The sequence below is a fragment of the Ascaphus truei genome, chromosome 4, assembly GCF_040206685.1.
Source record: "Ascaphus truei isolate aAscTru1 chromosome 4, aAscTru1.hap1, whole genome shotgun sequence".
In the NCBI taxonomy this organism is placed as follows: Eukaryota; Metazoa; Chordata; class Amphibia; order Anura; family Ascaphidae; genus Ascaphus; species Ascaphus truei.
The window spans coordinates 410507042-410531662 of record NC_134486.1 but is presented as its reverse complement, the minus strand read 5'-3'; the positions used below and the strand labels follow the sequence as shown (position 1 = coordinate 410531662).

The following is a 24621-nucleotide window of genomic DNA, read 5'->3' as shown; positions in this document are numbered from 1 at the left end:
ATGGAATTTGATAACATCAGAATCTGTGTGAAAATGTTCGTTTGCCCCCAGAAACTCCCTTATCGCAGTTTAATGAATAGGCCCATTAGAGTGGTTCCTATAAGAACTTTTCCAAGTGGTTAATGCAGGATAGTCCCTTTTTTATTTTCAATGTCTGTGTCGCAACAGAGCAGTACAGCATATACATGGCATACGACCGTTTGGCGTGAGATAAAATGTACACAAATGTTCAATGTTAATTAAGAAGTAACAGGTGGAGTGAAGCACTGTGTCTGTAATCCCCTTTGAAGTAAAGGAATTATAAAATTCACTGGGTATTTTCCCTTCTTTGGCACTGGAAGGTCCAGGCTGAGTTCCAGAAACGGTGGCAGCGTTGGAGGTTGGAGCATCTCCACAGCCCAAGAGACAGCAGCCTGAAACCCATCATATTTCCAACGAATAGCCTGAGCAGCGGAGCCACCATCAGCAGCAGTGTCTAAACTCATCTTTTTAGAGACTACCATGGACGATGGTTCAGGTCAACCTATGAAGATAGCACTTTTACTATGGAGATGTCAAAGGATATTCCATGAGCAATGAGATAAACTATTTGCACAGAAGACCATCATTCTTTGTTTTATCAAGGGCAAGTCAGCCAGTTTCAAACATCAATCCCAATGCACGTGGTGTATTGAACACGGAGCAAATGGAAGCATTCACCCATGAAAATCAACTAATAATTGATGGAGACGCGTTTTGTATTCATTTCATTTTTTTAATGAAGGACATGTAACTCTCCTCAGGCATATTTATAATGGCAAATACCTGACGTTTATTGCTCCTGATTACAACACGTGCTAATTGGAACAAAAAACATTGCAAGGGCAGAATTGTAAAGCAGGTCTCGGAGGAGGCACAATGGGAAGCAGGTTTCTAGTGTGCAACACGAAATATTATTTTGCAATAGGTTTTACTCCATGTAGACAACCTCAAAGAGAGATTTTGCGAGGATGTAAAGTACCCGGTCATGGACAAGAAAAGGTTATTTTTTTTTAATGTTTTTGCATTGGTTACATGAATCTGCTTTTTTTTTCATCAACAGTTCTAGGTGCGATGATACTGGATTGTTTTCTTTAATGACTTCACAGACCACTCAGATTTAGGATTCAAAGTAGAAAAGTCAAGATGACCGTAAACTGAATAATCAATATTGTAATCAATAATGATTACAAATCTCAATAAATAATGGGGAGTTAATCACTTGTAGAGTGAGTCATCACCTATTGACAATAGCAGAAGGCTGCACTGTGTGGCTATAATAGTATTAACAATCCTACAGAAGAGGATGAGCAGTTTCATAGCTGTGCAGATTACAATGAAAAGCATTGAAACGACTTCACTGCCAGGTGGGCCCGCAATGCACAAGGATTAAATGTAAGTTTAAAATTCAAAAGGGCTTTAAAAAAAATGTATACAAAATAAAACTACTGGAAGATACCGCCTTTCCTCTCGGGGCCAGAGGATATGTTCTTGCTCATACACTTTTTATTAGACTTCTTCATAGATCTACATACGTCCATGACGTTTTGAGACCTTATATTCTTCTTCATATGTGCGGACATTATGAGCCATATTGAGACAGCGGTGTTACTCCAGGAGAAACCTTACCGCGTTCCAATGAACAGTAAGGGGTTCTCTGGCACCAGGTGTCTGACCGAGTTGCACCACTTAGTAAATATGGCCCTATAGCTGAAGATGAGACGTGTGACATTTTTAAAGCTTGTGGACTGTTTTTATTTAAATTCTATCTCAGCCAACAGTTAGTTAATTATTTAAAAAAAAATACAGTGCTGTTAGTCATGGGGTGGGCAACTCCAGTCCTCAAAGGCCACCAACAGATCAGGTTTTCAGGATATCCCTGCTTCAGCACAGATGACTGAATCAGTGGCTCAGTCTGTGATTGAGCCACCTGTGCTGAAGTAGGGATATCCTGAAAACCTGACCTGTTGGTCGCCCTTGAGGACTGGAGTTGCCCACCCCTGTGTTAGCCCATAGCCCGTCTACATGGTGTGGCTGGCTCCTGCAGCAGTGAAGATGTCAGTGGTATTAAACGGCTAACCTAAAGGGCCCAGATTTCTCGAGCACCTCTGGCACGCACTTTACTAACTCTGCGTTCTGTTTTCTGTCAAACACATTTCCGTAATGTCGCTCTTAATAAAGCAGCAAATAAAAAGTCACATGTGACTGAAAATAGCATAGCTAATTGGATTCACTATTTGAATTACAAGTTCCCTTGCTGCCACCCTCTCATTAATCCTATTAGTCTCTCTGCAACACTTCACTCTTTTGAGGGTTGTACAACGTACCAAGTTAGTAGGCGTTTTGTACTAAAGAGCTCTCGGCACTCACCTCTGTAAATATAAGTGTTTTCAAAACCATTCATTCAAGCAATATGATGACTTAATGGACGTCAGAAAGAGGATTTTTGGCATAACTTTGTACTTATGTTGCAATGACTCAATGATACTTGGTGATAATGTGTGGAGCTTAAAACGTACAATGGGCAGACCCATTTAGCAATGCATGTTAGAGCTCTAAAAACAAAGTGAAAGCATTTGTAACATGCCTCCAAAAGTAACATATATTTAACGCTGAATAAAATGGGGAATAAACCCCCAAAGCCTGAGGCTGCAACCAGGGCAATTGGTATTTTAGTCCATAGAGCACAGAGAAAGGCACAACGTCTTCATAAACATACTGTATAAACTTGATAGGCTGTAAATCCTTCACACGTAACCGGACTAATTCAGGGTGGGGGGCTATAAAGCATGTGTGCTGGTAGAAGTACAAAGAGGCACGCCAATAGATTTTCCCATATATTTAACGCTGCCTGAATCCGGTACAGCCGTGTGTGGCACAGAATGGATTGTTGGCTTTTCTGATTTAGATGCATAAAGTGAACTAAAAAAAAACCCACAACAAATGTTACAGAACAAGCAATGTAGGATGCTCACGATAGAGGAAAATCAGTTGTACGCCTAATTGTTGCTGTTTTATCAAAGCTGGAATGATTAGAGCAAAGCCATCAAAAAATAACATAAGATTAATCGCTTTCCATCCAAGATTTCACAACAGAGTATCCAGATATACTGTAAGAGGAAAGGGTAACTTGTGAAAAAAAATGTATTGTTTGAACCTAAAGACAAGATCTACAGTATGCTTTCTTCGATTCAGAGAGAGAGAAATGAATCCCTGTGAGAAACAAGCGCAGAGGTGCTGAGACGCTGAAACGCCAAACCTCATTTTTTCAAAATGAAAGGACTTGCAGGCATAGTTTTGTATTTAAAAAAAGTGAAACACTGATACATGCAGCTGTTTAAACTGTAAATCTCCGACGGCTTGAGATCGAATACATGACCACAACAGTCAGAAACTCTACAAGATTTGACCTCTATGCCTGCATTGATGAACTACACTTGGAATATTACACCACATATTGTAAATAGATGGACATGGAATGTAGAGAAACTTAAATTCGAAGACTGCAGTACAATTATCTGTATTGAAAAATGTAAAAAAAGGAGTGTACATATGATGCAGAAAGGCAGGTGATATACGTAAATTATTTAATTAAAAAAGTAATCCATTGTGAAAATGCTTGGTACTTATCCCATTGACTTAGCGGCACCATTTTTGACCTCAGAACTGCATCCCAGTTGTTTCAGATTCCAGAGGTTTGATAACTCAGAACATATAATTATACCGGTAGGTCCTAATTTAGAATTTAAAAACAGCATTGTTGTAAATAGAGATGGACGGATTATTCGACAACAGTCGAATTCGCCGTGAATATGCTGTTTATTCGCACACATTCGAGGATAGATTTTTTTTTTAAAAAGTGACATTCGCCTACAATGCATTCGTTCAAATATATGTAATACCGCGGGCAGCCACTTGCCACACACTCGAGTCAGAGAGACAGACCTATTTTAGATCAGAGAATTTGGCTATGCATAATTTTAACAGCTTGCCCAATCATATGTCTGCGTGTAAACAAAACATTGTGTTTGTACAAAATATTTATGTCTCTCTGGTTCAGTAAAGGAGTTATGCATCATGTGAAATATTACTTTTGGGGGTCCGCAACAACTCTACATAACAAAAGTAATCTCTGCAACTTTATGATGGAGAAATCGAACAGCAAAGAGGCAGAGAGGAAAAGAAAGCACAAATGTAACAGAGCGGAACTCAAAGTGCTCACTGAGTACATCAGGCCAAATACAGGAACGCCAACTCTATAAATTCTCCCTTCTGCATGCTATAGATCGATTTTTCTGAAGTGCAAACATTGCCGGGTAGCGCCTGCGTATTAAATATGCAGCAATTGCCGCCATAGCATTAAAAACGAAGTCCTGGAAATGGCGGTCCTTGTAGTGTAGCGGAATTGGCACTTTGTTCCTGTTGGTGCATAATCAAGAAGAATTGTGTGAAGTTAAGACGAGCCGTTAATTAAACTCTAAATTGGCTGCTAATGTTAGACAGGTGTAATTTAGCCTGTGAACATCGACGTTCAGTTAATTTAGATCAACTTGGTCTAGACTCTGTTCCTATCTGCCTATCGAGCCGTTGGGTTAACATGCCCAATGCAAACACTTGTTTGTGAATATTTTTAGCCAACTCTAAATAGTTGTCTCATTTTTAAGAAGCATAACCCCCTATTTAGCACCTACACAATATGTTTGAGCTGCTACTGTCGTTAACCAACTCCAAATTGGCCCCTTTGTGAGCTTTCTGTAAAACAGAGATTTTGGTCAGTACCACACTATGGAATTAGGTCTTATACCTGTATATACCTAGATTTGGTAAGGGAATTCTTGTTAATTGTTTTATACAAGCTACTGAGGTATGGTGTACCATCAAATATTTAAACTTGGCCACCAAACTTATAGCATCCACCATCGTGCATTCAATCACAAACACCCCTTTATTAGCAGAAGGGTGTTCCATATCTTCCTGATGTGTCTGGCACATAAGCGTGTAATAGACTGAAGCAGAGCTAGAGATCTGAGCTATATTTCTGCCATCTATCTGTCTACCATAAGGTAGTGTAGCCCCCTTTCCCTATGCCTAAGGGAACTACGCGGGCAGCTACGCGTGCTGCTGTACATGTCTGCTTACAGGAGGCCTGAGCCTCCGCCTCTGGGAGCCTGGAGTGAGCACTTTCTCCTTGCGTGCAGCGCCTCCACCTATGAGGGATCCCAGGGTTGGCGGGATAACCCCTCACAGGAACTGATACACAGTAATAAGTAATACACCACACAATGTATATAACTAAGCTTTACTGTACACATACTAACACAGATAACGTACAATAACCGGTACCCGCAGTATAAACCCAGTGACCCAACACGTGGTGGTTCCCCCTAAGTACTGAGGGTGCTTGTGGCACCAATAACCCCTGGTGTCCTGTCCCAGCAATCCCACCCAAATTTGAGGTAGCACTACCCCCTGTAGATGTAGGTGTACGTTGGGTACCTGCCTGGGTACTCCAATTCCCAGGTGCAGCTTGGTGTGGTGGGGTGGAGCAGGTCCCACGTAGAGGAGCCTCCAACACAAATCTCTCTCCTAAAGGGTCCTGATCGTCCTCGCAGTGTGTGCTCCAGCCGGAGGGTCTCACACAATGTCTTTGGATCCTGTGACTTTGTCCCAGGCATAGGGCACTGTGTGGCCGTCCGGTCACCAGCGCAATACTAATAACAATAGGGAGGATCCCTATCTGGGGCATTCCCTGCAACACTCCTCTATGCGTGTCTCAGGGCCTAACTGGGGCCTAGGGGCACAGTCTAGGCCCAACCCAGGAAGCATGGCTCCCTGGACACTACCTTCTCCCTTTGCTCCTCCGTCAGGACTGATTTGCGGAGGATATCCTGTTCCCCACTATTGCTTGCATCCAATTTGCTGGGACAGTTCCATGGTGCAGTCCCTCTCTCTAGGGATTCTGGGACTTGTAGTCCCACAACTGCATATGCGGAGCCATCCTAAGAGGGCCGCCACACTCCCAACACTGCGCATGCGCGCCTCGCCGCACTGTGCATGCACAACTACAAAAATGGCCGCCCCCACACTCCCGATCACACGGAGCTCCGCCCAACCAACTGAGCAGCTCCCCTGCACCGGAGGCAGGGTAGGGGGGCTCGGTTACATCAGTAGTCATTGGGCTACATTAAAGAGGGACATTCCATTTTGACTGGAGTATTGTCTCCGGACCAAGCTTTTGCACTGACACAAGGGCCCTCCTTAAGCTGCATTTGTCCACGAGTCCTTCTCCCCCCTCCAGGTAAATGCATGCACTGTGTTTGTGACTTTTGGTTCGCCTGGCAGATTTTCTCACCACCCGCTATAATATAGCTTTTTCTGTTAAAGCCCACACAGTAAACAACTTCGCTCAGCTTTAGTGAAAACACTTTGTTGAATGGCTCAGCGTGATTCCTGTTTATTGATCTGAAACACTAAGCCCTATCTATCTCCTTTATACCAGGCTGTGAATGCTAAGTAGTGCTCTTTGTGACTGTTTACATGACATACAATACCTCATTCTGGATGCCTTTTTGGCAGCTGCCTTTAATCTCAATGATCACATAAATGGTCTGTAACAATCTCACCAGTGCTTTGCAAAAATGTTGTGCAAGGTGTGAGAGCAACATATATTAGAGGTTATGAAATGGTCTTTATCATGAATCCCTTCCGTGTTAATAATTGTGTGGAGGTCTGTTACACCCAGTATTCTCTGTTCATTCATTTATTTGTATGTACAGTGTATGTAGTGTTGAAAAACTGTGCAATGCAGCGAGCATAAGCTTATAAGGGTTCCAAGTAAAAATGGATTTGAGGCAAAATGTGACACTGTGCGCTCATTTGCATGTCATTTCCCAGAACCCCTTGCTGCAGTGGATGCACTGTATGCTAGGTGATAATGGTGAAAGGCAGGGTTGCAGACCTGTCTAAGACATGTGAATGTACTCAGAAGTGATATTCCTTATTGGCTATACTGTATGCTTTACGGTTTAGGTTTTTTTGTCACCTTTATCACCCTGCTGACAGTGATAGAAAAGACAATGACAGAGGTACAGATCCACTAAGTTAAATCACTTAACCCGGCTTTAACAGGGGGCCCCGGACACATCAAACGCCATTAAAGTGGAGTTAATATCGCACTCGGTGAAAAAGTTGGCTTGTTATTGACACAATTTTAAGTTAGTAACAACATCAAGATTGTGGTTATAATTTGCCTGTGCGATATTTGGGCAACATGCCTTAATTACCCCGCATCGCGATCATATTTCTATCATAGGCTTCTGTAATATCTATTATTACAGAAGCGTATGATTGAAATAAATATGAACCTTTTTGATGCCTGTGGTTACCAAGCTATTCCAAAGGCAAAGGGGTTAATATATAAAACAAAATACACTACCTTACCCCATTGCCCACCTTAGTGGGCAACGTGGTAAAAAGCATTAAAGCATTCCCACCTTAAAGCATTGCCATTACTAACTGCTAAGGTAATGAAGGGGTTAACCCACAGAGCCACCCACCCCCCAGGGGGGCATAACCACCCTCCCAGGAGCAAGGATTATTTGTATGTTTTTTGTGTTTTTATTTTTCTTGACAATCGGGCAGGGATTGTTTATTGGTTTTATTTTTATGGTTGTGCTTCAGCCCTTTATTGGATTAATGTCCCTGAGGATGAGGTGGACGGCCTTCATGTCTAAGTAAAATGTTTTTTTATTTAAGGGGTTCATTGATGTGGCTATTTTTGTCCCCTTTGAGGAATTAGGTAGTCACAGTGCAAATCAATGGATTTAATGACTTAGGGCTCTATGCAGTAAGCGCCGAAAAAGTGCAATTGCCAAGGGTTGCCGATAGGCCTTATTTTGGCGATTTGCCCTCGCAGTATTCAGTAAGGGCCGAATCCATGCCGATCCCTGCCAAATCACTGCGAAAGCAAAACTGCCGATGAGCCTGTGCCGATACAGCCTGGCTCCCGATAACCTGCCGATAAGCCTTTTCTGCCGATAGGTGTTTGCAGCAGAGAGAGACCAGCCGCTCTCTCAGCGCAAACATCGGCAAAATATAAATTATTTATAAACAACTTTGACTCCTAGTGTACATGTGCAGGGGGTCTCCGGAGCTGAACCGCATTGGTTTCAGGTCCGGGGACCCCCTGCTTCCCGAGATACAGGCCCGTTTATGAGGTGCCGGTATCCCTCTGCATTTAAAGGTCCCAATTACGTGACCGCAGAATGTAAACAAAGCAGAGGGATACCGGCACCCCCTAAAGGGGCCTGTATCTCGGGAAGCAGGGGGTCCCCGGACCTAAAACCAAAGCGGTTCAGCTCCGGAGACCCTCTGCACATCTACACTATGACTAAAACACACATATAAATAAACACTCATTCCTTACCTTTGCGGCTATGTGCTACGGTAACGAAGCAGCATGAATGTATTTTTAATAATAGTGTACTGTGAGCAGGGGGTCCCCTGAGCTGTACCGCGTTGCTTTGTGGACTAGGGACCCCTGCTTCCCGAGTTACAGGCCCTGGTATGTGTCATCGGGTGGCAGTGTCGCCGCCATCTTTATAGCGTCCCATTCGCGCCGTGTCCGCTATAAATATGGCGGCGACACTGTAACGGATGCCCCAAACCAGGGCCTGTAACTCAGGAAGCAGGGGGTCTCTGAGCCACAAATCCATGCAGTTCAGCTCAGGGGACCCCTTGCTTCCGCACAATATTATTAAAATGCATAAATGCTGCTTCATTACCATAGCGTATAGCCGCTAAGGCAATGAAGGGGTTAAGGCAGAATAGCATGTTTATTGGGGACATTTGCCCCCAATAAACATTGCAATAAACAACATACACCCCCTGTGTATTTAAAATACATAAACAACAATAAATACATTAAATACATATAGCACTCACCCATTTCCGGCTGCCACGATGAAGGCTATCCTCATCTTCATTCTGCCCATGCCCCCTCCGCTGCTGCAAAACAGACACAAGAATGAAAACATCCAATGTAATGTCCCCTAACCCCTTAATCACCATAGCGGTTATTAACTGCTTCAGTCATTAACGGGTTAACCCACCCTCACCCACCACTCGGGATGCCTACATACCCTCCCACACTAACCCCCCACCCCGTGAGGCCTAACCACCCTCACCCACTACCCACAAGGGAGGCCTACCCACATACCGTTGGGGCCAATACACCCCCCCTCCACCCCAGTACCCACAATAAAAACAATACACAGCCCCACAATAAGCATCATTCTATTTATTAAATACATTACCCACCCCCTGTGCCCCCCCCCCCCATAAATACATGATTTATCCTTTTACATACAGGGTTCATACCCCAGCCCCACGCAAGTCCCCGACGGGCTGGCGGGGCACCTGACAGACCTACAGGGTACCAGCAACTTGTTTTAAAAAGGTTCTGGAGGCCTGTTGGTGGATCCCGCCAAGCGCCATGGCCCCCAGGTGGTCTCCTTGGGTCACCGTGGGCCACAATTGGGTCCCCACGGTAGGCCTGCGGATGTCTGGGAGCCCCGGGTCAGACCCACAGGTGTCTGCGGGGCCTCGGGTGGTTCCCACGGGGGTCTGGGGAACTCACGAGTGCTCACTACGGGTTCCGCGGTGCCCCCACGGATGTGGGACCACCGCTTCATCCCCGCACCTATGGGTCGGCGGTGCCCCCACGGATGTGGGACCATCGCTTTATCCCCGCAGACTACGGGTCCGCGTGCCCCCACAGATGTGAGGCCACCACTTCATCCCCGCTGGTGTCACCCGTGGAACCACCAGCCTGATACCCGTGAGATACCCGAGGAGACCGCAGGTGGTCTCCAGAGGTCTCACGCAGAACCAAGAAACCAACCCTGAATGTAAAAAAAATAAACCTAGCCTATACATTCAATACATACACCCCCCCCCTCCCAAACACCTTTAGTACAATAATGTGCAAAATAACTATTATCCAGATAGGGATAATAGATTATTTGCCCATTATTAAACACATTAACTAGCATATTAAAATAAATAAAGTACTACTGACCTCATCAATAAGAAGTCCCCGTCGCCAGCAACATCCTTGTCTTTTGTTGCCCACAAAATACATAGCCAATACAAAGCCAATACATTGCAATTACATTCAGATATCAATTAACCCCTTAAACACCTTATCGGATATTAACCGCAAAGGTAATTAAAGGGTTATGCCACACTGGCCCGATACCCACCCTTCACCCATTCATTTTTACAGTGGCTTCATCATGCAACTATATATAATCCAATCTGATCTTCCAATCAAAATCCTCAAATGCCAATCAAAAACCTCAAATGACAATCAAAACATTGCATTTACATTGTATATATGATGCATACAATCTATGCACCATATACAGTACATTCTGCAAATTAATGTTAACAATAACATATTCAAAACAAAATACCAATACCTCCAAACAAGTATACTATTTAAACCAATCCAGTAAACATAAATCAATTAACATTCATTAATTACATCCCTAAACAATTTACATTCCATCCCTAACAATTAAACAATTAACTAATTCAAGCGTTAAACAGAACAAGTAATCCTGTGAAAAAATATAAGTACCAACAAGAATACAATATATAAAAGCAAGCCTCACCCTGACCTAAAGTACACCATACAATAGCAACAATTACATCTATCTAATTTTAAAATACATTATACACACATTTATGCATAGAAGCATAGACAAATTAATTTAAAACACAGCAAATCAAGCTTTTAAAACAACATCATTTCTTACCCTGTATGTATATATCGATCTAGACATACATACATACATACATACAGTGGCAAGAAATGATATGCCAAAAATAAATAAATACACATATTAAAAAAGCTTTTAAAAAAATTAACAAGTTAACTAAAATACATTTCTTTAGTTCACTTACCATTACTTAACCCACTCACCGACTCCCGTTGAACAGCTTACTCTCGAACCAATCCACCAGGCACAGGAACCCATAAAATAACAAACCATAAAATAATAAGCATTAAAATAAAAATCCAAAACAATCCACGGGTCTTCTATTTGTAATCCATCTTCATCTGTATTCTTCTTTCTTCTATCTGCGGCTCTCTTCCGGGTTCTTCTTCTTATTATATTCATTTCTTATTATTATATTATTATATTATTATTATTATTATTATTATATTATATATATTCATTTATTTATTTAGATAGATTTATTTATTTATTTAGTGTGGGGCTGCTGTGTGTGATTATTTTTTATTGTGGGTAGCGGGTGTGGGTGAAGGGGGTATTAGCCACAACGGTGGTAATTTAGGGCTTGCAGGTGGGTAGCGGGAGGCCTTAACCCCTTCATGACCATAGCGGTATTAACTGCTACGGTCGTGAAGGGGTTAAGTGCACCCGCAACCCACCCGCAAGCCCTAAACAAACAAGGGCCAAATAACCCCTTCACCCACCCCCGCTACCCACAATAAAGCTGGCACGGTGGGTTAACCCCTTCATTGCCTTAGCGGTTAGCCGCTAAGGTAATGAAGTGGGCTGTACATGCATTTTTCCTGCCTCGGATGCATGCCGGGGGGCTCCGGTGGAGGTTTCAGCTCCGGAGACCCCCGGCATCAATCACAGACAGGAAAAAGGCCTGATTTTTTCTAAGTGTCGCCCTTGCCGATGCTTCTCCTCCACCAACTTGCCAACTTTAGTTGGCGGGACTAATTGCCGAAAAACTCTCCATTCTGGAGTGCCGATCAGCAGCTAAAAGCTGATCGGGGCTACCTGAATACAGCCAAGTTCAAAAAGTGCCGATAAGTGGCTTATCGGCACCCGGCTGCCAATAAGTTTTTATCGGCAACAAAAATTGCCGATTTTTCCCACTTATCGGCGCTTACTGAATCGGGAGGGCAAATTTGGCGAAAAAATGGCGATAAACGGCTTATCGGCGCTTACTGCATGAGGCCCTTAGTACTTATGATGTTATCACATACTGCAAATGTCTATTTTGCTTTATGTATATTTTTATGCTTTTCAATTAGGCACATTTAGCTAATATGACTCTTTCCCATTACGGTGGAGAGGGGGGGTGTGGGGATAGTTATCCTAGGGTGGGTGGTTAGGCCTCCCTGGGGGGGAAGGGGCAGGCAGTATCGGCTAACCCCTTCATTATATTAGTGGTTAGTAAAGCATTGCACTAACTAAGATGGGCATGGGGGGGGGGAGTAAGTAATGTACTGTAGTTTTCTGTTTATATTCACACCTTTGTAACCCCTTGTGGTCAGCTAGTCATTTAAACCCTTGACTGGTTGATCCATGTGCTGTAATGTATATTAATTACTATTTTATCATCGATTTCAGGTTGGTTTAGCTTATGTTGCCTGTGTATATAATGGCCATTATATACGTAGCAAATATAGGGCTTAACCAGCCTAGAGCAGATACATTCTGATAAATATCGGAACTTCATCTATAACCGTTTCTACCCAAAAATGCGGTATTAAGCCTCTTTATCGGATCCAATAAAAATTGCTTTATTTTTGGCGGGACAACGTTGATGTATTTTGGTGATTTTGATTATATACAGTATGCAAATTGTTTTATGTTTTGAGTGTTCAGACCAAGCCTGTGATATTTTGTCACTTTGGTCTCCATGCAATTGCTTGTAATAAAGAAATCATTACTTATTTTATTCTAATCATTTTTGGACAATCAGTATTTTTGATTTTCCACTACCAACGGACGATAAAAATAAGGCACTTTTTTTGGTGCTAATACCACGTTTTTACTGTAGGTTACTGCAGTTTGATGTATCCTGGGCTAAAGGTGAAACTTCAAAGGACAATAACATTAAGCCATATTTTATCTGTAAATAGTATAGCGATGACATGGGGACATTAGGATAACTAGTAGGGATATTAGTGATAATTACATGCAAATTATGAATTATCATAACATCGCATATCTACAAAAGTCTGTAATTTAAGTTACACATAAACTTGCCATTACTTGTATCCAGATACTTAAATATGGATTTAGCAGTGGCTGTAATGCCATAATTAGACATAATTTAAGTAGCAAAGCTTTATTTCCCGGCATTATTTTGATCTACTCTCTCTCCATTGCATATCACTTAACCAATACTTGCTGTGACCATAAACTCCTTCAAAATGATTTGTAGCCACACTGTTATCTTCTCACACATATTTCAAGTTTCGTCATTCTTGAAAATAAATATTAAATGGCATACGATTGGATATCAGAGTTGTACGATCCGCATTCTTTATTAGACACTCATAGCAGGAACCACTGTGAGGCTGACTCTCTTCTCCAGCTTCTCCACGCATTTGGTAATGCTACTGTAGTGCCGACGAGTATTCTAAAACAAATCTGGGGCAATCACCAACAAGACCAAAGTACATGCTGGGTAAATGCTGCAACATTTCAGTGACATTTCTGCAGACACACTAATGGCCCATCGGATTAACAGCAGGGGTCCCTGGCAATCCCATTCAAACTGAATGGGACTGCCAGGGACCCCTGCTGTATTAATCCAATGGGCCATTAGTCTATGCAGAAATGTCACTGAAATGTTGCAGCATGTACTCAGCATGTACCCAGCATGTAACTGGGTCTTGTTGGTGTTAGTACAGTCTGGGGGAAGGGGAAGAGAAAGGGTGATAGCCCCAGATTTTCCAAGGCAAGTTTAAGGCACGTTTTAGAATACTCGTCGGCGCACCTGTATGTCGCTTTGTTGGGAGATCCGTATTTCGGGGTCAGGATAGGAGTAATACTACGACTAGCATAACGACATTAAGCCTATGCTAATTAGATGTACAGTAGTTGTGATGTTGTTTTTGCATAGAAATTAGCTTTGAGTTAACTCAGGGAACATAACGTCACATTACTAGCTCTGATTTAATGGAGATTTGTGGATCCAGGCCTGAGTAAGCTGTCTAACGTGAATTTTAAAGCATTTTCCAAGATTACCATGAATGTCTTCAGAGATTACTGATGTTTTAGGTACCATAGTTTGATACAGAACAAAAGAAAAAACAGCGCAAAAAAACCCATAGTGTAGTATATTAAAAATCAATTTATAGGGTAAAAGGTGAGTGTTGCACGTACATCAATATAAAAATTACACAGCATAACATGTTAGGGACATGTTACCACTCGGCGGGAACAGCAGGGCATGAACAGATGTAACTGGAACGTCCTTCCTCTGGTCGCTGGTATCCAGGATCGGAAAGTTCAACTCTGCTTGAGAAGCCTTCCTGTACACTGAAGATACTACAGCCGTCAGTTCAGAGGGGGTGATCTCCTGATCAGTTCCGGGTTAGTCCACGTGTGCGTGTGATGTCATCAAGTGGCGTCCCTCTGCCGGTCGCGTCTCACCACACTGGGTAGTATGTCGAGTGAGCAAAAAGTCCCGAACAAAGCTGGTGCAATAAATTTAAGCCACAATGGGAAACGAATAAGAAAATAAAGGAACACGCCCTCTCCTACACGTTTCGTATCGAAATACTTCTTCAGGGTTTAATGGAGGAAGATCCGGGGCGCTTCATATACTCTCAGCTCTCATGCGATTGGCCACACTGAATGAACTCATCTCCCCCCACCTGGAAAGGCAAAAGCTCATCCCATAGAGGGTCAAAATCAGAACAGGCAGCCTCTCGCATAGAGATATGAGGGGTTAATTTGTAAACACTTAACATTACACAATAACAATTAATTTTAATATCATATTGCGGCAGGCAAAAACTCTAAAAATAAAGAGACAAAAATTACTAACATTTCAAATGCATAGTAAATACATAGAATGCTGCTACCTAATATTAAATGTTTATTTAAAAATGATATGGTCTAGATTCAGACATTTGGATATATAGAGAGAAGAGATTTGAATGAGTTAAATACATAAAAAATTATTTACATAAAAAAATTTTAATTAAAATTTAGAACGTTCACTGGCACTATTTAAATATGATTAGAGATTAAAATAAAGACCAAACGTCAATCTCCTCATTGAGACCTAGTGGGGACAGAGTCTGTAGTTTGTAGATCCACAGACTCTCTTGTTTGGATAATTTTTTATCTCTGTCTCCACCGCGTCTCCCTGACTGGACAATTTGGATACCTATGTATGTCAATAGCGAAGGGTCACAATTATGTTTATATTTAAAGTGTCTGGACACGCTATGTTGTTCAAACCCTATCCTTATGTTCCTAGCGTGTTCTAAAATTCTAACTCTCAAGAATCTTTTAGTCCGCCCAACATACTGATACCCACAGGGACATTGTAACAGATAGACCACATATGTTGGTTTACAGGATATGCAATATTTAACAATAAAATTTTCTTTGGTAGTGTTTGATTTAAATGTTTTACGATCTGTATTCAGCATTTTGCAGGCTTTGCATTTTCAACAGCAATAGTTACCGTTGGGTTTACAAGGCATCCATGGAATCTCCAAAGATGTATTTATTGGAGACCCAATATCACTTGGTGCCAGGTAATGTTTTAAGGTCTTAGCCCGACGGTAAATAAAGCTGGGTTTTTGGTGGAGGGAGGGACCCAGAATCGGATCGTTACATAGAATGTTCCAGTTCTTATTAATTATTTTTTGAATGCTAGTGCTAACTGAACTAAATTCCGTAATGAATGGTACTTTCAATTTGTCATCTGTATCTTCATTAGTTATTCGTTTTTTCTGAACCAATAAAGAGCTGCCTGTTCTGATTTTGGCCCTCTATGGGATGAGCTTTTGCCTCTCCAGGTGGGGGGAGTTGAGTTCATTCAGTGTGGCCAATCGCATGAGAGCTGAGAGTATATGAAGCGCCCCGGAACTTCCTCCATTAAACCCTGAAGAAGTATTTCGATACGAAACGCGTAGGAGAGGGCGCGTTCCTTTATTTTCTTATTCGTTTCCCATTGTGGCTTAAATTTATTGCACCAGCTTTGTTCGGGACTTTTTGCTCACTCGACATACTACCCAGTGTGGTGAGACGCGACCGGCAGAGGATCGCCACTTGATGACGTCACACGCACACGCGGACTAACCCGGAACTGATCAGGAGATTACCCCCTCTGAACTGACGGCTGTAGTATCTTCAGTGTACAGGAAGGCTTCTCAAGCAGAGTTGAACTTTCCGATCCTGGATACCAGCGACCAGAGGAAGGACGTTCCAGTTACATCTGTTCGTGCCCTGCTGTTCCAGCCGAGTGGTAACATGTCCCTAACATGTTATGCTGTGTAATTTTTATATTGATGTACGTGCAACACTCACCTTTTACCCTATAAATTGATTTTTAATATACTACACTATGGGGTTTTTTGCGCTGTTTTTTCTTTTGTTCTGTATTAGCCTGGAGTGCTGAGCCATCCCATAAGAACAGCGGCATAAAACCTCCCTCCAATCAGGTTATGTTATTTTTATTTAGGTCACATTAGCACTTACTGTATCACTTATGAGCGCAATATATTTTTGTATCACCATAGTTTGAGACTTTTATTTGGGGTTATTAATCCATTCAATGCCCAAGAATCACGCAGTACATTACATACAGTCTTTGTAGTTACTTACCACTGACTTTAGTTCTAAAGAGATATGTGACGGATTTAAGTGGTGTCTAGGAATATCCATGCTGAGGACCCCACTTTAAAATCCTTCCCCTGTGCAGTCAGAACTGACGCCCATACTCATTTTATTCTTACTGTTTCCATGTGGTGCTTATGACTGAATAGACATAGCAAACACAACTTACAATATTTTATTTTAATGAAGCTTTGCTGCTACTGTATAACGTTATTAAATATATGTTGGGGGGGTTTGTTATTAAAAGATTTATGACGTTGCATGGGATTTCTCATTTCAGGCAGCTAAATGAATACATCTCTATTTTGTCTGTAACAATTGTGTACTTATAGGTGTAAATTAAATATCTTGTTTGTTTTGTATGCCTATTGTCTTTTTTACTTGATACGTGTTAACAAATGGTGGACTATGCATAGAAACTTTAGTCTGGCCCTGTGCAGATAGTGGAATACAAGTGTATTTGTCCCCCTACAGTATATGCAATTACATAAGTGTATATTACCATCACATAAGAACATAGAAATGATCAGGGATAACAAGGTAATGATTGGTAAAGGCCAGCTCAGAACTGGAGCTTTTCATTCCAATGAGCAATCAACCTCTTTATAGTTTGAAGATTACACGGAAAACCTTTAACTGTCTCAGTTATTGGAATCTGTCCCACAGACTCCAGATTGGCCTTTACTATTCTAATCTAAATGCATCATGCCAATGTGACCAAACTGGAATATTTTAATGGAAACGAGTCCGGGCTACATTCATTATAGTGTAGGAAAGAAGCAGCGTTTACTCCACAATGGAGAGCTAGTTCATATTTTTCAAAAAGCTGTGTTCCTCAGCTATTCAAGGTTCTGCCAGGGAACCCCCAAATTGTCTTCTTTTTGTTTTTGCATTTATTTCAGATAGCCCTTTTCTCCCAATGGGACACAACGCGCTTCACCATTACAGTATAGCGCGTGGTACACAGCACATAGGATTGTTACAGACGCAGCCCCTACCCAGATGAGCATACAATCTATGTATTTGGTGCCTGAGGCACAGGGAGGTAAAGTGACTTGCCCAAGGTCACAAGGAGCTGCCAACAGGATTTGAACCAGGCTCCCCTGCTTCATTATCAGAGTCAGTGGTTTTACTCACTGAGCCACTCCTTCAGCTGTAGGGTGGCAGCTTTGGAAAATGTGATACCTATGGTAAGATGTTGCATCTAAAACAGCAATCAGGTTAGTTTATAAAGATATATGCAGCTGCACTGCGCACTATTGAGGATACTGACATTTTCTGTGGAAGTTGCAGTCTTGCAACCTCTAATTGTTATTCCTACACTGTATTGTGCTTGGAGCTGAGACTGCCATTGAGGCTGACAATTAATCCCTAATAAATATACGCAGACACTTTAAACCATTCGTGGTAAACCATAACATGAGTTGTGCCTTTGTCTGGCCTCTGGAACAGCACTTATTACAACACTGCAATAAAGCACAATAACATTATAGGGGTTATTTCTGTATGAGTCTCATGACAGCAAACCTGGTCCTAACACTAGAGCTGTGAACCCTTCCTGTTACCTCTGTATGAGGGGAAGGAACTGCAGTGAGTCTGTCCATTGCTGCTAGTTGTCAGAACCTCCCAAGTTAAAAAGGTGGGGAGGGGCGAGCTTTGGGGGGAGGTGCCACCTAACCTCCATAGACTGTTACCAGTCAGAAATTAATTAACACACAATCCCAGATAGCTCAAACTCCTACATCCACCACATCATGAATATATATTTATGCCAAAATGAGTGCTACTGAGCGTGGCAAATGTATACGTACAACAGTCTATGGAGGTTAGGTGGCACCTCCCCCCAGAGCTCGCCCCTCCCCACCTTTTTAACTTGGGAGGTTCTGACAACTAGCAGCAATGGACGGACTCACTGCAGTTCCTTCCCCTCATACAGAGGTAACAGGAAGGGTTCACAGCTTTAGTGTTAGGACCTGCATTTTTGGTTTACCTTGACGTTGGTATGCAGGCTCCCTAAGGGAGCGTCATCACGTAGGATGCATAGACACTACGTCATCACAGAGCGCAGGAGTAGACCGATCCGAGCGCCAACACCATAGAGGCCTGTCAGCAAGGAAAGACACTTCACGATCTCTGGAATGTGTTGCAGTACATCTACTTGCCCTGGAACTCTTGTAAGACTGTGGTTCATCCCGTTCGTGATCGGGGATTTCCCAAGAACAATACGCAGCTACTGGATGGTGGTGATTATTATCACGAAATGCTTTTTTACCTTGTACCTTTGTGAGTGCATTTTTTACCCCCCCCTCTTCCCCTTCCCCTCAATAAATTTATGGTTTTATACTATGGGGCGTGCGCTCTCGCCTCTCTCCTCTCTGCAGATTCCCTATGGACGTGGTTAGTCCTTTTGAGAGCAGCCGGAGACCCCCTGCACTAGCATTCATCTACATTATTGGACTATCATCTTGAGGACTGGTTTTTACCCTCTTTTTTTGCTTTTTTGTTTTGTATTTTTTCACTGTTACATTTATTGTATGTATATTGTTATCATTTATAGGTTATCTCCATTTACTCTTATTATTATTGGGTTATACTGCATACACAGGCACTTAGTTAGCATATTTGTCACCATATATATTTAGTATAGATATATATATTTTATTATAATACATGTATTCATTTAAGTTACCATCTGCACTCAATTTATCTATTTATCTATACATTTTCATTCACATTTACACTTTTAGTAGGCGCTGCTTTTTTCTTTTCTTTGTCTCTCATATATACATACGTACAAACATACAGAGAGAGAGAGAGAGAGAGAAACGAAAAGCGCATGCACCATAGCGTATAAAAAATTTTAATAAAAAATGAAGGGGGGTAAACAAGCACACTTACAAGAGTGAGCTATAAAATCAGCATATGTGAATATAATATCACCGCCAGCTGTCTGCTGCCACGTGAAAGCTTGTCCTACTTTGATGCACTCACAGCGTAAGCGGAGGGATCCAATCTCCCTGGTAGTCGGAGGTAGTGTGGTGCAGACAAAGCAGTCCTGGTAGCTGCCTGCTGGAAATCCTGGGGTCTTGACAAGCGCACTGAGTCAGCTCAGACCAAGGCTGACTCTTGCGTGATGACGTAGTGTCAAAGAGTCCTGGCGCGTTTCGTCACAGTATGTGACTTTCTCAAAGGATTGTGGATGTAACCAATACAGTGAGTATAAATACCTCAGGGTTGCTAGGCAACAATTTAGTGAACAACAAAAGAGTGGGACAGCAGATAACATGATGTAAAAGACCAAATGAGTTGAAAATCGATGAAGATAATAAATAAAAACGAATCAATGGGTACAAATAATAAACAATAATAAACATGTCAGAAATATATATAATTTAATGTGATTAATATAGGGCCCCTTGTCCCTATTTTGCAAGGAATTTCTTTTCATATTAATCACGCACGAGCCCTGATGAAGATCCCCCTATACGGATTGAAACATTGATATTGTGTGGTGTATTTCTAATAGAATCCTTTATTATCATATTTTTGAGTGCTGTCCCCTTCTTGCTGTTGGTAACGTATAATATATATATATATATATATATATATATAATTATATACCGGTATGTGTGTGCTCTGTAGAAGTGGCGATCCACACAACACCTGCCCGTGTGCAATCTGCAAAAAATACAATAAACAATGAAAAAGAGAAGGAGCTCTGGGACTGGTTTGAAAATTATCATTGGTTTATTGTTAAATTGACAAAAGACAAATGCCCAATGCTTCATCCAATGTGAATTATTATACATACTGCATACTGCATACTTTTGGGGTTCTGGAGCTTGCTGGGATATAGTGTGTTTATTGTTAAATTGACGTTTCGGTTCACTTTAGAAACTTTTTCACTTTCTCATATATATATATCATGTTCTTCAACAACCTTTTTGCTACCCAGTCATGTTAAACATTGATAGAAAACTCTTTGCCAGGTCTTTCTTGGAAAAAGTTTGTATTTTTTAATTTCCAAAATATTGACCCCTAAATGTCACCAAAACTGCTTTCATCTCCACACTCTAATCCGGGAGCTGGGATTATGCCATTTCCTCCCCTTCAAAAACCTTAGAGTGACTCCAAATGTTATAATTGAAAGCAGGTACTGAATCACTATTACATTTTTCTACAGTACAGGCCCTTTGTCTGAAATTCATATAGAATTACTTGTGTTACCTACCGTGGCAGCTATATTATATCAATTCTATATTTAATTCCAATATTGAAAGCAGATGGTCCTTCAAGTTTAGGAGTAATTGTAAAGATTAACATATGTACTTTTTCTTGCCAGGACTGCGGTCACAGGGAATGCCAGGACTTTCTCACAATGACAGCCTCAGATTCATAGTTACATAGTTACATACAGTAGTAGATAAGGTGGAAAAAAGACGTACGTCCATCAAGTTCAACCTGTGCTAAATGTAGACAACAGATACTTTATCCTACAGTATATCTATACTTATGTAACGGGTGTTCCCTCTGGCCTGACCCACCCAATCTCATATTGGCCCGTGTAGTCTAACCAGTCTCCCATTACAAGGCGTGTGTGGTGGTGCACCTGCAAGTAACAGGACTCTTGAGTCTCCCGCTTGGTGTTATTAGGGGATGTCATCAGGACAGGTAGCTGAGGTAGTGGGTGCGAGTCCAACTTACTTCATGTGCAGCGCCTCCACCTCATCAGGATCTGTGCTTCCGCAGGGAGATGGTCCTGGTGAGGAACTCCTTCTTGGTGGTGCCATCCACTGCTGAGTAACTTCACACTCACCCAGTGGAGGTATCTTTAACAATGGCATCTTTATTTGCATGGTGGTATGGGCAAGCTGCCCCTCACAGATAACAGCTCAGCCACTCATCTCTTTGCAGCACTCTCTTAGGAAGGTCCCTTGTCCCTAATAGAGCTGCTTTCCACCTTTACTCTCAGAGAGAGATTCCCCAGCTTCTCTGGCTGCTGTAATCTCCTCTCCTGAGCTGCTTTGTCTCTCTTTTGAGCTGCTCTGTCTGTCAGCTCCTCTAACTCTGCCAGCTCCTCTAATACTGCTACCAGAGAAGATGTATGCAGTCATTATTATGCATGGCTACATACTCCCCCTGGTGAATACCCACCGTCCCGGCTGGGACCTAAATTTGGTGTACCTTGCGCCAGGAAACACTGCAAAAGAACACACAAATAACACAGCAAACATCATTACATGAACATAATAATGAACGCTCAGTACACTCACTGACCAGCAGGGAGCGCAAAAGAAACAACAGACCACTCTATTGGACACTCAATAGTAATGCCGAGGATCTGGCTTCTTCACCTCTCGCCCCGCGGCATCATGCACAGTCACGCTGTATTCCCGTGGTACTCCTCTCTCATTACAGTACATCACCTTGTGCTTATATACACTGCGCCCTATCTTCCAGACCCGCATCAGTTGAGCTACCCTCTGCTCGGCCTGTATCCCCTTTATGGCTCCCCCTCTCTCAATGATATAGTACTGAATATCAGTCTTGAGCCATCTCTCCCTATTCTCCTCTATCTCTGTCATTAGAGGTTCAGGGACATAGGGGTAATCAAGCCCATGGGACTTCCTGTACTTGGCAATGATAGCTCGCTCAGCTCTGCAAGCCCTAGTTAAACTGGTTCGACCAGCCGTCCCGGGCAACACCCATGATAGGGGCTCATGTGTCTCCACCGGATCATTTAACCCTGCGGACCCCTTAGGGATAATTAGGCCTGCCTGTATACGGTCCCATCGTACCCTTAGAGCCCTAAGGTAGGATTCATCATCAAAATCCCCGGCAGCCCACCAGTGATCAACCACCCCCTCCCTCTCTAAAATAAAGCGGGTGCGGTCAAACCACGAGACATACCCCTCGTACAAGGGGGCCCACCACCTAGTCTCCTTCCGTTCCTCGGAGCTAGAATCTACATTTTCTTCTAGGGACTCCTCATCAGGCCCACCAGAAGACACTCCAGATGTACCCTCAGATCGGATATTAATTCCCTTGCGATGATAGGTATTCCTAACAGTGATACTCATCCCGCTAGGACAATCACTGAACACCGACACTTGTCGGGACATGCTCCCTCCTCCCTCCGACCCATCATCCGACGTACCCAAGTCCAGGCTCCCAGTTCGATCATCAAAAGGACCCCGTGACTCCCCGGACAACCCTAAACTGGAACTAGATCCAAATAGGATAGGGACGGGTACAGGGGCTTTAGCTAGGGCCTTAGGACTAACCTTGGGTGTGGACGGGGTTTGGGGACGGGACCGACCAGTAGGCACGGACAGGGTTTCGACCTGCTCCCCAGCGGTACCTGCCTTAGCATCGCCACAAAGTCCATCTTTGTCTTCAACCTTGGGACTCCTGGGCTTTCCGTTCAACCGCCCATTCCCTTGGATAATAGGGGATCGCTTCCCGCTGCTCGATCGCAGAGGCGGCACCATCTCCCACTCGGGACCTCCCTGGTCCTCCGGCACCACTTCCTCACACGCACGTGCTGCGACGCCATCTTGCGGTGGATTCCCAAGCGGAATCTCTTCCTCCACAAGGATCTCCTCCAACGCCATTCTGCTACGCGATCCAGTCTGGCTCTGGACTCGCTCCTCCGGATCTTCCACTCCCTGGGTCTGCGACAGACACGGTGTCTTAGTCCCGTGCAGGGTCGGGGTAGATCGGCCTCCGTACGATCCACTAGTCACCACGGCAGTGGGACTCCGGCGATCGGGTGGTCGCGGTACAGGGGACACTCGACTCCGCGTCTCCATACCACGAGGAATTTCATCCCTCCATGGCGTACCAATGGTATGACAGTCTCGTCTGATGACTGTCTTACTCGCCAGCCTTGCACACTCCTCATCCGAGGATTCCAGTTTGCAGTTCGGCCGAGGCATCCCAGTAGGAGACCGGCGATGGGCTCCTCGGTGATCACCTCTCCGATGGCTGAGTTTCTCTATCGGAAGCACCAATGTTGGCTCCGACTCTGCGGGACTGGCACTCTTGTTCCAGAGAGCTCCCGGCTGTTCTTCTATCGCCACCGGTACATTTCCGGTCATCCCCGTAGATTGTACAGGTACGAATGTGGTCATGGGCCACATGTACTGCAGTCCACAGTGGGGGCATCGGGCTTCGCTGCCCACGGCTCCGCCCGGCAGTCTGCACTGCAGGCACAGACACGCCACAGTCTCTACACCCTTCACCCGGATCACCAGGAAGCCTCCTGGAGCCGAATAAGGGTGCGTGGAAATCACAGGCCCTTGGTCCACTTTATCAACAGCTTCAGCCATTTTTATCAGCGGAGGTACTCTGCTCAGAGGTCGGTACTGATCAATGGCTCTTCGCAACTTCTCGCTACCTTGCCCAGTACCATCGGACTGGCACTCCGGTTCACTCGCTTCCTTACTCCCAGGCTTCCGCAGGGCCTGCTGGCTCTTCTCGGACTCAGGCAACCGGGTACAGCTGCTTGGCCTCGAGGACACGGCCATCTCGCTGGACTCGCCGCCATCTTGCATTGGGTTCCCAACCGGAACCTCTTCCTCCAGAACGACATCCGCCATTGCCACCACCGGCGCCTGTGGGGGGTTAGGAGGTTCCTCACCACTCCGCTGGCTTGCGATGTGTTCCTCTGTGGTAGGCCGGACTGGCCGTTGTAGAGCACACGGGCCTACATCATGGTCCGCAGCCGATGGGATAAATGTCTCTTTATCTTCAGCTTCACTTGTGTGGTCCGCCGGCTGGCGCATCACCACAGCTGGTTGACTACTGTCTTCAGTAGTACAGGATGGGGATAGGGACATCTCCGCAGGGGAACAGCGTCGGGGCGCTTCGCATTCGCTGATGGCCATCGGCCTGAAGCGGTCCTGCTCCAGCGGTACCAGTGGTAGCGATCCCCCTTCTCCCTGGGCAGTCACCTTACCCTTCG

General features: G+C 43.6%; 1 protein-coding gene across 1 annotated transcript in view; it reads left to right on the top strand.

Moving 5' to 3' along the window:
• GLP1R (glucagon like peptide 1 receptor) overlaps window positions 1-1789 on the top strand; it is a 309769-nt gene extending 307980 nt beyond the window's left edge. Inside the window, exon 14 of the mRNA XM_075595108.1 lies at window positions 342-1789. Coding sequence (XP_075451223.1) covers window positions 342-479 — 138 coding nt within the window. The 3' untranslated portion in view covers window positions 480-1789. The remainder of the gene's footprint in view (window positions 1-341) is intronic.
• The last annotated feature ends 22832 nt before the right edge of the window (window positions 1790-24621 follow it).